General features: G+C 39.0%; 2 protein-coding genes across 7 annotated transcripts in view; both read left to right on the top strand.

The window, feature by feature from the left end:
• The first annotated feature begins 87 nt into the window (after nucleotides 1-87).
• naa80 (N-alpha-acetyltransferase 80, NatH catalytic subunit) lies at nucleotides 88-2,220 on the top strand. 4 transcript variants are annotated; one of them, XM_088408131.1, is made up of 3 exons: nucleotides 139-231; nucleotides 880-942; nucleotides 1,088-2,220. In XM_088408131.1, the coding sequence occupies exon 3, from the start codon at nucleotides 1,101-1,103 to the stop codon at nucleotides 1,842-1,844; it is 744 nt and encodes a 247-aa protein (XP_088264257.1). In that variant the 5' UTR covers nucleotides 139-231; nucleotides 880-942; nucleotides 1,088-1,100; the 3' UTR covers nucleotides 1,845-2,220. The 4 variants fall into 4 exon arrangements, with proteins under 4 accessions (XP_088264255.1, XP_088264257.1, XP_088264256.1 ...); XM_088408130.1 differs by lacking the exon at nucleotides 139-231 and adding an exon at nucleotides 262-564; XM_088408129.1 differs by lacking the exon at nucleotides 880-942 and having other exon boundaries at nucleotides 88-231.
• An 814-nt stretch (nucleotides 2,221-3,034) lies between these two features.
• The window catches only part of lamb2 (laminin, beta 2 (laminin S)), a 39,504-nt gene continuing 27,175 nt past the window's right edge, over nucleotides 3,035-15,363 (top strand). For 2 of the 3 annotated variants that reach the window (XM_088408126.1, XM_088408125.1), the window contains exons 1-4: nucleotides 3,035-3,126; nucleotides 3,343-3,395; nucleotides 14,401-14,570; nucleotides 15,168-15,303. In XM_088408126.1, coding sequence (XP_088264252.1) covers nucleotides 3,365-3,395; nucleotides 14,401-14,570; nucleotides 15,168-15,303 — 337 coding nt within the window. In that variant the 5' untranslated portion in view covers nucleotides 3,035-3,126; nucleotides 3,343-3,364. The remainder of the gene's footprint in view (nucleotides 3,127-3,342; nucleotides 3,396-14,400; nucleotides 14,571-15,167; nucleotides 15,304-15,363) is intronic. The other variant, XM_088408127.1, reaches the window with a different exon arrangement.

Here is a 15,363-nt window from a genome sequence, read left to right as displayed (position 1 = left end):
ACTTGTACATGCAATACCACTCCTATGCGCGTGGTGGCAGGCGAGGATAGCGCAAGCGGGAAATATGCTGTTCAAAGCACGTTTCCTCTTTGAGCAGTGGCAGCAATTATAGAAAGAAGCTGATCCTGGAGCGGTGTTTAGTAGCAGTCACTCGAGGCAGAAGTGAAGCTAACTTCAGACTAGCTGCTTCAGGAGCGAGCCGTCTGGACGACCGAGCGCAACACAGAACATGTACGTAAAACTCGTGGAATAAAAGCCAAACTAATATGTTGTATCAAGCTTTAGATATCGTCAATATTTACCATAAAATTGTAGGCGTTAACCCTTCCCTTCCAAACCATAATGAACGCTAGCATGTCAAGCAAACGATTAGCTTCACATTTCGTCACTTCCTCCTGTTAGTAAGGGCAGGCGAGGAGGGACATCCCACGTGTTACAGAATACGTACAGTAATACCGTATTAGGGCTGCAAGTACTCTGAACACTAATACTGAAATAACAAATTTCGTGCCTGAATAACGACTTCAAACTCCATTTCGTCAGCGTATCTATAGATTAAACGCGGTAAGTAAAGTTGGAGACGTTCATTTGACGAGTCCTCGTCAATTAGCCATTTTATATATATATATATATATATATATATATATATATATATATATATATATATATATATATATATATATATATATATATATATATATATATATATATATATATATATATATATATACACACACACACGCACACTCTCCACTATTTTCATATTTATTTGACACTAACCCGTTTTAGGGGTTCGATGTCTTGCTCATAAGTTACAAGTATTGAATGAAAGGTAACGGGTGAATAAAAAGGTTAACTGTACCTTTTGCTATCTTTTAGAGGGGCATTTAACATTGCTGTCAATCAGAATATGTCGCTGCCATGAGAGGGCCAACCTAAAAGGTATTTTCCTTAGAAACCTTGGGTCACTGAAACGATCAATCTTGTTAGTCAAGGTTCTACTGTAGTTTCTAAAATCCACTATGGGCCAGGGTGGACATTTCCTATAATTGAAGAAAGGCTAACTTTCATCAAACAATCAATACAGGGCTGAGTCTGGAATGCCAGTGGCTGACACTGAGCCTTCAGTGTTGGAAGATGAAAGCGGAGCGAAACATCACACGGAAACTGAATCGGCAGAGGAGTTCCACGTTATTCCGATCCACCTGCGACCGGATCTACTGATTCCCTGCGCCGATCTGGTCAACTCGCAGTGGCGCAGGAGCCAGGCGGCTCGAGTTCACATGTTGCAGAAATCCTGCCAGGAGTTCCCCATCTGTTTGGTTCTCCTGCAGGGTCCACGAGAGGCCGAGAAGATGCTTGGCCACGTCCGGCTCTCAAAAGTATTAAACCACTCTGACAGTCTGTTTGTAGAGTCGGTGATCGTGTCCAAGGTGGAGAGAGGGAAAGGTTACGGACGAATTCTGATGGAAAAGACTGAACATTATGCCAAAAGGCGAGGGTTCAAACGATTGTGCTTGACCACCCGTGACAAACAGCACTTTTACGCTCACCTCGGCTACACGCTGTCGACGCCGGTGCAGAACATCGGAGCCGTGACATCGTTTGTGCCTATGGAGATGCTTTTCAGATTCTCCAAGATACCTAGTGAAGAGGCTACCATACAAAAACAAACCCAGAGGGTCGAAAAAGAAAATCCAAATTGCGTTATTGGTCCACCTCCTCCACTACCAACTTCTTTCACCCGTCCAACTGAAGGACCTCCCATCATTCAGACTCTCACACAAACTCCCTACAAAAATGTGAATGGACAGCCCATTTTTTGGATGCACAAGGACCTCTGAAGGATACTTTGAGGTAAACAGTTTGAAAAGTACTGTTGATGATAATAAAAGAGGGTTAGAGAAAGAAATTTGTTCTAAAGTCACGCTATGACCGTGTAAACAAATGTAGGTTGTGATAAACAGCGATTAAAGAGTTAATAGGGAAATTATTGTTGGATTAAATTCACAGATCGTAGCTTTTCTACTCAAAGTTAATATAAAAATTATTTTTATTCCTGTTTAATGATGTTTTTTGTGAAGAATGCAATGCAAATCCTCCAGGAGAAATAAAAAAGAATGACTTGATATAATTTGGTTGCACGTGTGCACACTCTTAAAACTGATGTCCAGTTACATTCAAACTCATGCACACACACTTTGAATAAATTTAAGATGTTAAGAATGCTTTTCCTGACTTTTTTTGTTTTTTCATTGTACAAGCTCAAAGGTTTTGTACAAATGTTGATTTGCTTTTTCCAATTTTCTTCATTTGTGTGAGGCCTCACATCTGGCAGAAGAAATAAAGCCCCACAACATTACAGTAATTGTTGGTAAGGAGATGAACAGTTATGTTTGCACTAAACACACCATTTGGAATTCTGTCCAAAATTATAATGGGAAAGGAGAATTACAAACACACACACATAAGACTCAAATTTCAGTTTCTACTTTTTTTGTTGAATCTTTATTCCTACAATTATTACATGTTATTTCTAAGCGTTTTGCTTCAGATAAGTATCCATATGCTCCAGTTTTTCATTACCGACAGCAGGAAGTGCTGCAGGTGCTGCATTTACCTCTGTCCTTAGCTATTACAAACATGGCCGCCTCCGGAGAAGTGCCACCCCCCTTCCATGGAATATATTTTAATGATAAGTAGACCTACGATTATGTTTGCCAATAAGAACACATTCATTTGCAAGTTTTTGAAATTACAATCATTTGATGTATTCCTTTCTAACGAAACACAGTCTAAATCTTACACACTGTCCCTTTAAGTACATAGTAATTTCTCCTTTTATTCTTATAATTAATTGTTTTGAGGACTTTCGCCCCCTGTGCCCCCGGAGGTACCACCCGTGTGGCTCCTCCCTGTCTGTAAGTGCTCTGCTCCATTCCAGGAGGAATTCCAATCCGGGTTTTCCCCACGCAGGAGCAGAGAAGTTATCGCTGGGAGCTGCTGCGAGGCGACGCAAGCTCCTCTTGTCGGGTCCCGCAGCTGCGCAACAAGTGGACCCGAAGGAAGAGCAGTGGGTTCGAACAACACCGGTACCGGAGGGTGCTTCTGAAAGGAACCAACGCGGTGAGCGTCCGCCTCCCCGCGGCGTTTAAAGACCGTGCGTAAATGGTAGTATTTGGCTATTTTAACAAGTAGGGATGTAAGCGAATAAATTCAACTGAAACGATCGCCGCGTGCTTCTGTAACATTCATACACTTGTGCATGTTTTCTAAATTAAGTGTAAAAGTACTGCAAAGTTGGCATGGGATGATCGAAGTTTTCGAACTTTCTCTTTGCAGGTTGTCCGTGTGCAGCTGCGAGATGCGAGCGTCACTTTTGCTGCTGGTTTGCGGTGAGTGCACCGTACAGCCGCACCTTTTGAAGTCCATCCATGGTTTTTGATCTTTAAGAAATCCTCAGAAGTGGTGGGCTTGCCGAGGCATTAATGATTGTCTTCAGGTCACTGGGTTCTCATTGGTCAAGTCTCTCGAGGGCAGCACATGAACTTGTTCATGTTGGCTGCACAAAAACAAGTCGAAAGTCAGATCAGTTAGCAGTGGGACAGAATGTATGGAGCAGGGCAATAGGCCTACTATACTACTACCGTATCCGACTTTAGAGTCACCCTTTTCATGCTTAGACATCACTCAAAAAAAAAAAAAAACACTTTATTTCCATTCATATAAATCAGGGATGCCCAAAATCCGATTTGCAGCCATTTGCAGCCTTTTTTTTTTTTTTTTTTTTTTTTTTTAACAATCCCTAAACTATAAAGGTAACAACAAAGGTAAATCTTGTTTGGCATTTTAACATTTTCATGAAAAAAAACAGATGTTTATCAATGTTTTAAATTTGAACAAAAACAAAACAGAATTCCAGTGCCCTCTGTTAATAATTAACGAGCCATTTAAATGTTCATTTGATTTATTTTTTGTAAATAAAAACACAAAACACATTTTCTTTATTTTTTATTGAATAAAATAAACAGAAATCCCCACCATCCCCGCGCTTTCTCTTGCGTCCATCAGTTTTTCAGTAAGAGGAAAAGACAACTGGAAATTTGTGGGATACGAACCATTTGCTGCAGTTAATGACATTTAGTGAATGTGTTGTCTCGTTAATTTCAAGTAAAAAAAAAAAATAAATAATCACATATGGGCAGCCTGGTGGCCTTGTGGTTAGTATGCCCGCCTCATTGTCTGAAGATCAGGATGGGAACATCTTTGTTGGTTTGCATGTTTTCATTGTGCTTATGTGTGTTTTCTCCACAGTTCTCCCATTTTTAAAAGCATGCATTTTAGCCCTTGTGTATGATTTTCATATTCACATTTGAAGAATGAATGTTCAAGAAAGAGTGTTAAGGTGAATGTATGGCAGATTTAAGGATTGAAAAATGTCAAAGTCAAGTGTTTGTTCGAGTATTTGTTTATAAAATCTATTTACGTGTACTCAAGCTATTAAAATGGCTACTTGGGAGAGACTGATAGCAAAGACCTCTGTGGGTGGTGTCCCTCCTGTTTATGGTCTTCAGCTGAATCCGCAGTTAGATCCCGGCTGTGTGTGTGTGTGTGTGTCTCATCCTAATGTGTCTCATCTTTAACAGAAAGTCTTTGTAGTTTTTCTTTAAATAACTGAAATCTATAGACAATGTGTAATGGATTTTTTTTTCTGTGTTAATAAGTTAAAGTAAAAAACACTTCTGAACACCCTTGGCCTAGTGGTTTCCAATAATGCCTGTAATCAAGAGGACCACGTTTGATTTCTTCCTCAGTCAGTAGAAGGTGGTGCGCAAAGGGAGTTTTAAATTCAATGTCAGCTTAGATTTGAATCCTTAATCACTTGTGAAAGCCTTGCAGGAAGTAAAAGCTGAGGAGAAAATGGCGGTGTAGAATTTGAACAAGTGGGGGTTTGAAAATCCCACCCTGTCATAAGACACACTGACAGACAGCGGAGGATGGAGACTTGTGACGCCTTTCAGGACAAGGTGTAAGGTCAAAGGTCATTTCCAAACCCTCTGAGCCACAGACGTTAATTGCTTTGTTAATGTGCATGTGTGTCTTTGTATATGGGGTGCAAGTACCTAGTGTCTCCTCTTTTTCTATTCCCTTTCTGCTTGTGTATTTTTTGGGGGGATGAATGTCTTTGTGTTTATGTCAGTGTTTCTCAACTATATTTTGCCAGCCCCCCCCCCCTAGAAAAGAGAAAACGTTTTGCCCCCCCTGTCGATGCCCTGACCATAAATAAGATTATTATTGATGAAAATTGTTTAAGTATACCTACACATGTATCCTTTTTAACATTAACAATAGAAAAACACAATATAAATCAACTTTCAAAAACTGTTAATTATTTTGATCACGTTTATACGGGGACCAGCTTAGTCTAAAACGGAAAAAATAGAAGCAAGTGCACCAAAGTGCCTGAAACATGTATCCTTTTTAACATTAACAACAGAAAAACACAATATAAATCAACTTTCTAAAACTGTTAATTATTTTTATCATGTTTATATGGGTTACAGCTTAGTCTAAAACGGAAAAAAAGAAGCAAGTCCACCAAAGTGCCTGAAACTAAAAGAAAATGATGAAAATGATTACTTATTGCAATTACATTCCACATGACAAAAACAAAGCCTTTTTCCTGGGATCATCCACGCCCCCCCTGGCATCACCTCGCGCCCCCCCCAGGGGGGCCCGCTCACTATTTGAGAAGCACTGGTTTATGTATGCCTGTGTGCACGTGTATGCGAAAGAAACATCAAAGTGGATTTGAGGCAAAGCAAATCCTCTGTAATTCAACTTTTCCTGCGTGTAAGAACGGGGCTTCTCAGCGACTCCTCATTGTGTGTGTGTCCGCGTGTGTGTGTGTACAGCGGTCCCAGGTGAAGGTGGGTTTTAGTCAGTGGGAGATTGGGAGTGTATGGCACCGGCCTTTTGTGAGCGGCAGCCTCCGGAAATGTGTAGATATCAGAACAATGGTGCGGTAAAGCCCACGGAGCTGCAGAGAGAGAAAGGCAGGAAAATTAGAGGAGCAAGAAAGGCTCGGATAGAATCAGGAACAAAGAACAAGGGGGGTGGGCCTTAGGGGTGGGGGGCAAAAGGGAGGGCAGAGAGAGGGAACAGGTTGGTTTATATGAAAGGGCCGGTGAGTTGGCTTTTTCTTGGCAGGAGCTTTTCTGACTGAAAACTCGAGGTGGAGATAAAGGTGGGGGAAGATAAAATGAGGAGTGGATCTGGTCTCATTAAAAAACAAAGACCCGGCCGGCTGAACCCAAGTCTTACCGACGTTTTGCTCAGGAGGGAACTGTTTGACATTAGAACCCAGAAAAGTTTTCATTTCTGGTGGCAGCAATAGGAGGCACCGTGAAGCCCAATCAAGTAGCTTCTTGAACCAAACTCGGAATTTAAACAACCAAATGTTGTTTACGGAAGAAATTGGACAAACAGTCTTGCGAATTAGACTTTTGTTTGTACCGATCAAAAGGTCATCATCATGCGTTGAAGCATTCGTACGTGTCTTCAGATTAGTTCATGATTTCTTTCAATTGTCCAAAACTTTCAATACCAGCGACATTTTTTTTTCTTTTTTTTTCATGCGGTAAGAGGGTCTGAAAATGACTTCTGTAGATTATCTAATCAATTACTTTACTACCTAGTCAATTACTTGAATTCTTTATGACCTAAAGTAATGACTTTACTACCTATTACTTTAGGACCTAAAGTAATTACTTTATTACTTTTGTACAAAAGTAATTGTGACTATGGTACCCAAAACAATGTATTAATTCCTTGCTTAATCACACAAAGTAAACGATTACTTATTGACTGCCCTTTTTTTTCCACTTTCACTCTTTGGGATTGAATGATAAATATGTCTTTAAAAAACATAAATAGGGCTGTCAGTATCTGATCTTTTTAAAATCCATTATCCTATTGATCCTTTTATTGAATAATCGAGTAACCCGATGCCTTTTTCAAGATGCCTTTTAACAATTTGAAAAATCTGACTTTTCAACCATCACTTTCTGATGGCGACATATTTTCAATGTGTTTTTCAACCAATTTTTTTGCTGGATGAGTATTGTCCAAACCGGGATACAAACAAAGAACTTCCCAACTGTGAGGCAGATGCCCTAACAACTACCGTATTTTCCACACTATAAGGCGCACCCTCAATTAATGACATATTTTAAAACCCTTTTCCACATATAAGGCGCCCCGGATTATAAGGCGCACCCTCAATTAATGACAGATTTGAAAACTTTTTCAATCACACTATATTAATACTCAAAGTAATAACAATAATAACTCAAATAATAACTCTAAACTCTCAATAGCATAATAACTCAATGTCAATATAAGCGACCTTGTTCAACACACAAAAGAAAGAGGTAAAGCTTACTTTATCACTTCATTCCCCATCTACGAATCCCAATCTCAATATTGATCCATATATAAGGCGCACCTGATTATAAGGCGCACCATCAGCTTTTTCAAAAAATTAAGGCTTTTAGGTGCGCCTTATAGTGCGGAAAATACGGCAATTCAACACGCCGCTGTCTAATAAATGATCAATATAAAAATACCAACCCTTAATACTAATTCCTATTAGATGAAAAACTGTACTTTCGTGGTCAAATAGTGCAGCTGTGAGCATAATCTGTTTGTATGACATTGTACTAAATTTGAGTGACAAAACAATGAGTGTAACAGCTTTCCAAATGACATGCCTGTTTTCACTAGCTGTGCTGGCTCAAAATCGACTCTGACATTTAAAATTGGATGAGGTCAGTATTGTTTTACTTTGGTATGTGTAGTACGTAATGCATAGAAATATTTTTTTTTAAAAAAACAGCCTTTTTTAACATTAGGCGATAGTGTGTGTGCACCATGTTGGAACCATTAAGAATAGTTGCTATAATTCACTACTGTATTTATGCTACTTTTTTAGCTCTATAAAAAAAAACTTCACAACAAACTTGAGACTGCAAATAAACATTGACAAGTTCCTTATGTACTGCGGGGTTTTCTCGGAGCTTTCGCCTCTCAGTGACATCGCGTTTTGGTCATCAGGGCACTAATTAGCATAGACGGTGAAGCCAACCTGCAAGCGCTGCTGAATGAGAAGCAGAAGGCAACATCTGCTGGCCATGTGTGCCTCATCATCTGTTCTATTTAGTCTGTGGTCAGTAACTGCTTTTTCTGAGATACCATCATCCTAATCGTTTTCATCTCGTGGCCTTTAAATGCTCTTAATAAGCACCCCTTTTTGCCATGCGCAGTTTTTTTGTTTTTCTGTGTGTCGTTTTAAACCAATTGCACTGCGGCTGCGTGATATGGCCCAAAAATCAAATCTTGACTTTCATCAATCCTTCCAGACAATTAAAATGTTGATAGAAGATATAAACCCAACAAACATTTATTTTAATAAAGCTGTAGAAAATAGCTTGACAAAAATAATTTTGATTCAAAATCGCTTTTAATGTAAATTTAAGATTTAGAGCTAGTCCATTTATTTTGCTATTTTTAGAAGTAAAAAACATTAACATTTTGTCTCTAAATAATTTAATATCTTATTTAATTTTCACATTCAATTAATAAATTTAAAATACTTCTTCTTAAATTGTGGGTTGTGCCACCGCGGGAGGTGCAGCTGGCTCTTTTTTTTTTATAGGCACTTGGTAATTTTTTCAGTTTTCGACTGACTTTTAACCTGTATAATTGCTGTAAAAAAGTAGTTATCATATTCATATGTTAATATATGAATATTTTCCATAATGTTTTTGAATAGCCATCAGTGGAGCACATGAAGAGTGAATATTTGACGTTGCTCATTGTTAGTGGCACAGAATGATTATTTTCTACGATAATTTTTACTTCTATAGCTGTCATTGGAGCCCAGTAAAAATGGATCTTTGACGCTTATAATCGTCAATGGCATTGAATGAGTACGTCTTTTTTTATTCATTTTCTACTTCTTTCTACTTGCGGCCCACGGGACGGTTCTGGAACGGGTTTAATCTGGCCCACGAAATGATTTTGTAAAGTAAGATGATGAGTTGAATTGTTTTCAATAAATGAAAATATTGAAACGTTTCATGAGTAATGTTAATGTTTTACGATTAATAGTGATTTCAGTGGTGCCCAGTAAAATTGCATCTTTGATGTCTATTATAATCAATGGCACAGGATGAATCATATTTTCAACTTCTATAGCTATATCACTAAATCTGTAGTCATAAATGGCACTTTCCTCCAAAAAGATGTCTTTTCATGATTGTAAAATTGCGCTTTACTCACAAATCGAACACATCGCACTTGCTTTTACAAGCTCCTCTTCGACACTGCGTTTGAGACAACTATTCTTGTCTGGTGTGGTCTTTTGTTCCCCTCAGCTGTTTCTGAGTTGGAGAGCGTTTGTCTTTCTGTCTGGAAGTCTATAACACTGTCTCTCAGTGAGTGGGCCCAGATGCTGTCATTACATACTGTGTTAGATTAGCAGGAATATGGAGACAGCTGGAAGGAGCAAAGCGAATTCCTGTGTCGTGGGCGACACGTCTGAAAGGAGAAGTGTGTTGTATCATCTGCAACAGGTGGGCAGAGCGGAGGGGCACTGTGAATGGACGTAATGAACGTCGAGGTTCAGCCTGCTTTCTTTGACCTTCGTAAATTTGCAGCGAAGCGTCTTCTTTGAACACTTACACGAGCGCCCTATAGGAACAAGGTACAGGGTATTCTTACAAGTGAAGATAATAATGGGGCTGTAACCGCAGCTTGTTTACAAAATCACAGCCAATGCTGACAGTGTAGGGACTTTTGTGATCGCTCTGGTGACAATTGACAAACATAGCATTTATGCACCTTTTTTGCATGTAAGGATAAAATGAGTGCTAGGCCTATGTGGGGCCTGTGTGTGTGTTTGGATTGCAGTTTAGAGAAATGAAGTACCGTATTGTCCGCACTATAAGGTGCACCTAAAAGCCTTGATTTTTTAAAGAAGATGATGGTGCGCCTTATAATCAGGTGCGCTTTATATATGGATTGAGATTTTGAACATTGCCACGGATAGGAATAAATTGCAAAAACAGGGTGGGGGTGGGAGCATGAGCTGCTATGAGAAATGGGATTCTGACGAGGAGAGAGGAAGGAGAGCAGCAGCTGGTTATTTAGTAGCGAGTCAGTTATCCTTCAGCTAACTGCTGAGCAAAGAGAAGATACACACAGCAAGCATGTACATTAATTAGCTAGCAGGAGGATGTTGACTTTTCTCTGCTACCTGATGGCAAGGGCTGCAGCTGGCAGATAAATGCTGATGTTTTTCCGTCCTCTGCCATTATTTACAATCATCAGTTGTCCATTTGATTGTTCCTTGCCTTTTGGTTCAGTCATTGTTTACCTAATGTGGCGACAAACACTTTGTGTTTTCCTTTCCCCGGTCTGGCATGATCCGTCAGAATTTGTCATGGTGACGCCACATCCTCTTCGCCACGCTCCTTTCTACCACTCCCTCCTCGGCCAATCCATCTGACTGACAGCTTCCATCCTCATCCTAACTTCGACTTTTTTTTTTTTTTTTTATAAATCATACATCTAAATACCACCCGTTATCCTGCACGTTTTCTAGGTTTCTCTCCTCAAAACACATAATTCTAACTCTTGAATTTCAATGATAAATTACTCAAATCAAACAAGTAGTCCGCGGCAGTTTGATGGTGTTGGAGTATTTCCTGCTTTTCTGGGCTAATTGACAGCAATGCCCAGTGAGCTTTGAGCTTCTCATACAGACACAGCGGCTCCTTGCTCAGCTGTCATCCAGCATTCCTCCATGCCTTCTCTCTCCATGTATGGGTGCAGGGGGGGAGTGGGGGGGAGATAACGTGGCCTTTTTAATCCAAAGTACTTCCCTGTGACCCTTCGTTTCCAATTTTCACACAAATGAAACCTCAAATCCATTTTACCTGTGTTGCCACAAATATATAAATTACTTTTCTTTGTTTTGAGAGCAGAGGGGCACGTGACACAAAGGTCCTCATTCTTGGCTCATATTTCTTTAAGTCGATGTGCCTACCGATCACTTTTTAGCAAACCAGGGACTGTTTATTTTTTCGCTTTGTCTCATTGATCAAAATTTATGGGGAGTGTCTAAATCTTACTATTTATATTGAATATATATAGTGGAAATGTGTTGTTCGGTCTTCTGTGTTGTAGTTGTTTTTCATCTGTATTTTTATTTGAATACCAAAATACTCAAGAATGTGGACATACAGGAGAAAAACAGGATGCTACGATTACGGTATTTTCCGCACTATAAGGCGCATCCTCAATTAATGACATATTTTAAAACTTTTTCAATCACAATATAGTAATACTCAAAGTAATAACAATAATAACTCAAATAATAACTCTAAACTCTCAATAGCATAATAACTCAATGTCAATATGAGCAACCTTGTTCAACTGTAAACACACAAAAGAAACAGGTAAAGCTTACTTTATCATTTCATTCCCCATCTACTGATCCCAATCTCAATATTGATCCATATATAAGGCGCACCTGATTATAAGGCTCACCATCAGCTTTAAAAAAAATAAAAAAATAAAAATAAGGCTTTTAGGTGCGCCTTATAGTGCGGAAAATATATATATAAGTTGGTCATTCATTGTTAAGTGGAAATGTGTTGTTTGGTCTTTTGTCTTGTAATTGCTTTTCATCTTTATTTTTATTTTAATACCAAAATACTCAAGACTGTGGACATACAGGAGAAATACAGGATTCTACGATTACTTTCAAATCACCTGTGAGGTGATAATTTGGTTTTCTAGTTGAAGAAAAGGATGGTAGAATTTAGGCAGATAAGACAAAGATATTTGGTAAACACTGCAAAAAAATTATTCCATATACTGCAGCTATTATGGGATGTATGCATTCCGTTAAACTATTCAGTCAGCAGAAAAATCTCGGCTGCAGCTAAAAAATGAGCCTGACTCTTTTTAAGTTTACATGCTAGATGGTTGATTTCTTGCAGTCCGCATTTTGAAAACTGGACAATTTATAATCAGGCATGTTTAATTTTTTTTATTTTTCATTACACATTTTGTGGAACTCTTGTCACGTCTCATGGACTCCCACTTTTTCGACATCTCGTTTCTATACATGTTTTTCTTTCCATCATTACTAATTACATTTTCCTCGCTTGTAGACGTGAAACCCTTTCAAAGGGGTAACACAATCAGACAGAAATGTACGGAGATAAATGTGACAAGATACAGTATACGTCTGCTTTACTCCCCTCAACTCCCTGCTCCTTCTCACACACGCGCGCGCACACACTTGAGTCGTTTTTTGCAAAACAGATGTCAACTCACTTCCGAACTGTCAGATAAGAGATAAGTGGACTACCGCACCTCTGGCTCTGTTGGAATCACTCACTGTTTTTGTTGGTAATTACTTCCATACAAGAGGTTCCGTCCCATTTGTTAATCTGTTCTGCAGAATTTCACAGGGCCTAGTGGGAGGGTGGAACCTGTGCCGAGGAAGGAAAGAGAGTTGATCCATTCCAAGTCTCAAATTAGATTCCACCTTCTCACTTGAATGGGTTTTTACTGCCCATGTTAGCACTGCGTGTTGTATTGACTATCAAATAACATTCAAGATTTTAAAATCAGTTGGATCAGAAGACCTACTTCCAGGGCAACATTGGTCTATGAATTTATGTCAACATCAGACTTTCTTAAATGTGTATCTCGAAAGGTTGGTTTCACTTTTTCGACTGGCTGTAGTATGTTGAATGAGTGGTACAGCTTTTTTTCAGGGCTACCGAGTCCGGTTATCGGTTATCAAGGAGGTTGATAACCGATATTTAAAGTTGATATTCATTTCAAGGAATAAATGAATATTTATTCCTGTAAAAGGTAAAATGTTTGAATGATACAAACTTTATTTAAATTGCTTGGGATCTCTCAAAGCAACCTTTCCTGTGGTTTACGCACACTTTGATTGCCTTCAAACTTAATTTTGCTCAACTTCTCATCAATCGGTGTTGAAAAAAAATGCGCTCATAAGTGCTCATATCCGTATTTGTTTATCTTAGTGCTATTTGGTCCCTTGTAGAACATCCACTGTAACATATTTCCGAATGGACATATAATGGAGCCAGGATTAGAACCACCTGCTGCGGACTTACTTCAGACTTGACAGATAGACCCATGGGTCTCCACTCTCCTGATAACAAATTAGCCGTAAAACAATATGGAGACAAACTTGTCCCAGAAGCGTGGAAATAAAATGCAAAAAAAAAAACTCCCAAAGGGAAAGTGAGGCGCCTGCTGCTGGTTGTCAAAAGTTTTATTTTAACCTCCACGCATAGCATGACGGTTCAGTCACACCAGCATACCTTCAGTAGTGTGTCACGCTATCGCTCCACTTCTCCATCATAAAAATAGGCCTAAACATTTGTCACCACCAAAATCCAAAAAGGAGACAAATGTGGAGTTGGTCTCATAAAATCCACCGTACTGTTGAAATTAGCACATAACAAAATGCAGTAATTGAAGTAATATTGTTATTTTTATTGTGGCTCAGTTATTTAAGGTGTTTGTGTTTCTAATTGTAAATGTACACAGTAAATGGCGGTTGAATAAAGTTCAAGTACTTTGGCAGTAAATTGTCCAACCGATCCTACAAGCACAACAAGACAAGCGCAACAAGACAAACGATCAGGTTTAATAACAATGACATAGCATCTGAAGTTGGGCCCGACCAATATGAACTTTTTTTAGGCTGATGCAGTGATCGTTTTTATTTATTTTTTAATATATATTTAATAATCGGGAGATGTGTAAATTACCGTCAAAGGAGTTTCTTTAAAAAAAAAAATGCAAATATACTCAAAAGGTCGATTGGTATCTTTCAATCAATCAATCAATCAAATTTTATTTGTATAACCCTGAATCACCGAAGTCTCAAAGGGCTTCACAGATGAAAAGAGGTCATGTCGAGACTTCTTTCGAAAAAAGAAGTCATACAGAGACATCTTTTCGGTGTAATGTACACAACAGCATCCCCATCTCCCAGAAGGGGAAGGAAAAACTCAAAAACTCCAATTTGGGGAAAATCAGAAACCTTCAGAAGGAACCACAGGTGGGAGGAGCCCCCTACCGGGCCCACAGGTTAAAGTGGATGCTGCATGTACCAAGTACAGACAAATAGATACACATTACAGACAAATACAGGTACACAATATTGATTACAGAAAACATATTGGGCTATATGATGCAATGATGACTTTCAATCATGTTCTGCCTGCTGCTTCCTGCTCACTGGGATTCATTTCCTGCCTCCTTCTTCTTTACCAACAGTCTTGGCTGCGGCCACCGGCCAGGAGCCCGACCGCAACCACGGATGTGCCCATGGTAGCTGTTACCCGGCTACGGGGGACCTGCTGGTTGGACGGGAGAAGAACTTGAAGGCCTCGTCCACGTGCGGCATGAGCAGGAAGGAGCCCTACTGCATCGTCAGTCACCTGCAGGTCGGTGTGGGTTTGCGATGGTGTGACAAAATATATCCTGAAGGTAATTTAAGTACTAAAGGTGATTTATTAAAGTACTTTAGCCACAAAAGTGCCAAAGTAATCAATTGCTTTTTGTAACTAACTACTAATACCACATTGCTTAATAAATTATTACTTTAGGTAATCAAGTAATAAGGTAATCCATTACTTTAATGACTAAAGTAATGGATTACCCTAGATAACTACATACTAAATCTGCAATGATTAATAAATTAATAAATCAATCAATAAATAAATAATTCCTTTAGATAACTACAGACTAAAGTAATTGTTTTTTAGGTTATTAAGAACTTAATATAATCAATTACTTAAGGTGATAGACTTTAGTATCATCAATATCTTAGATATGTATTTGAACTCATTCAATCCCAAAGGCATATTTTTACGTTTTTTTTCTTTTTCTTTTTTTAAGTCCAGACACTCAATCCTAGGCATACATACAGTCTAAATCCTTTTAAATGAATGATCACATTTATGTCACACTTTTTGTGTTGTGGCCCCAAAATCTGTCACCTTTTGACCCCTCAAGCCTAACATCTTGTCCGGTCGATGCAGGAGGAGAAGAAATGTTTCGACTGTGACTCCAGAAGGCCTTACGATCCTGTCTACAACACCATCAATCACCGCATAGAAAATGTGATCACCACTTTCAAGCCTCATCGCAAGAAGTCATGGTGGCAGTCCGAAAATGGTAAAAAAAGGACAACACTGCATTCACTGTAATATTACGCCCACCAAGAAGAATTGTGGC

This window comes from Hippichthys cyanospilos, chromosome 2 (assembly GCF_059441005.1).
Source record: "Hippichthys cyanospilos isolate Australia breed blue-spotted pipefish chromosome 2, RoL_Hcya_1.0, whole genome shotgun sequence".
In the NCBI taxonomy this organism is placed as follows: Eukaryota; Metazoa; Chordata; class Actinopteri; order Syngnathiformes; family Syngnathidae; genus Hippichthys; species Hippichthys cyanospilos.
This window is presented reverse-complemented; position numbering and strand designations above follow the sequence as displayed.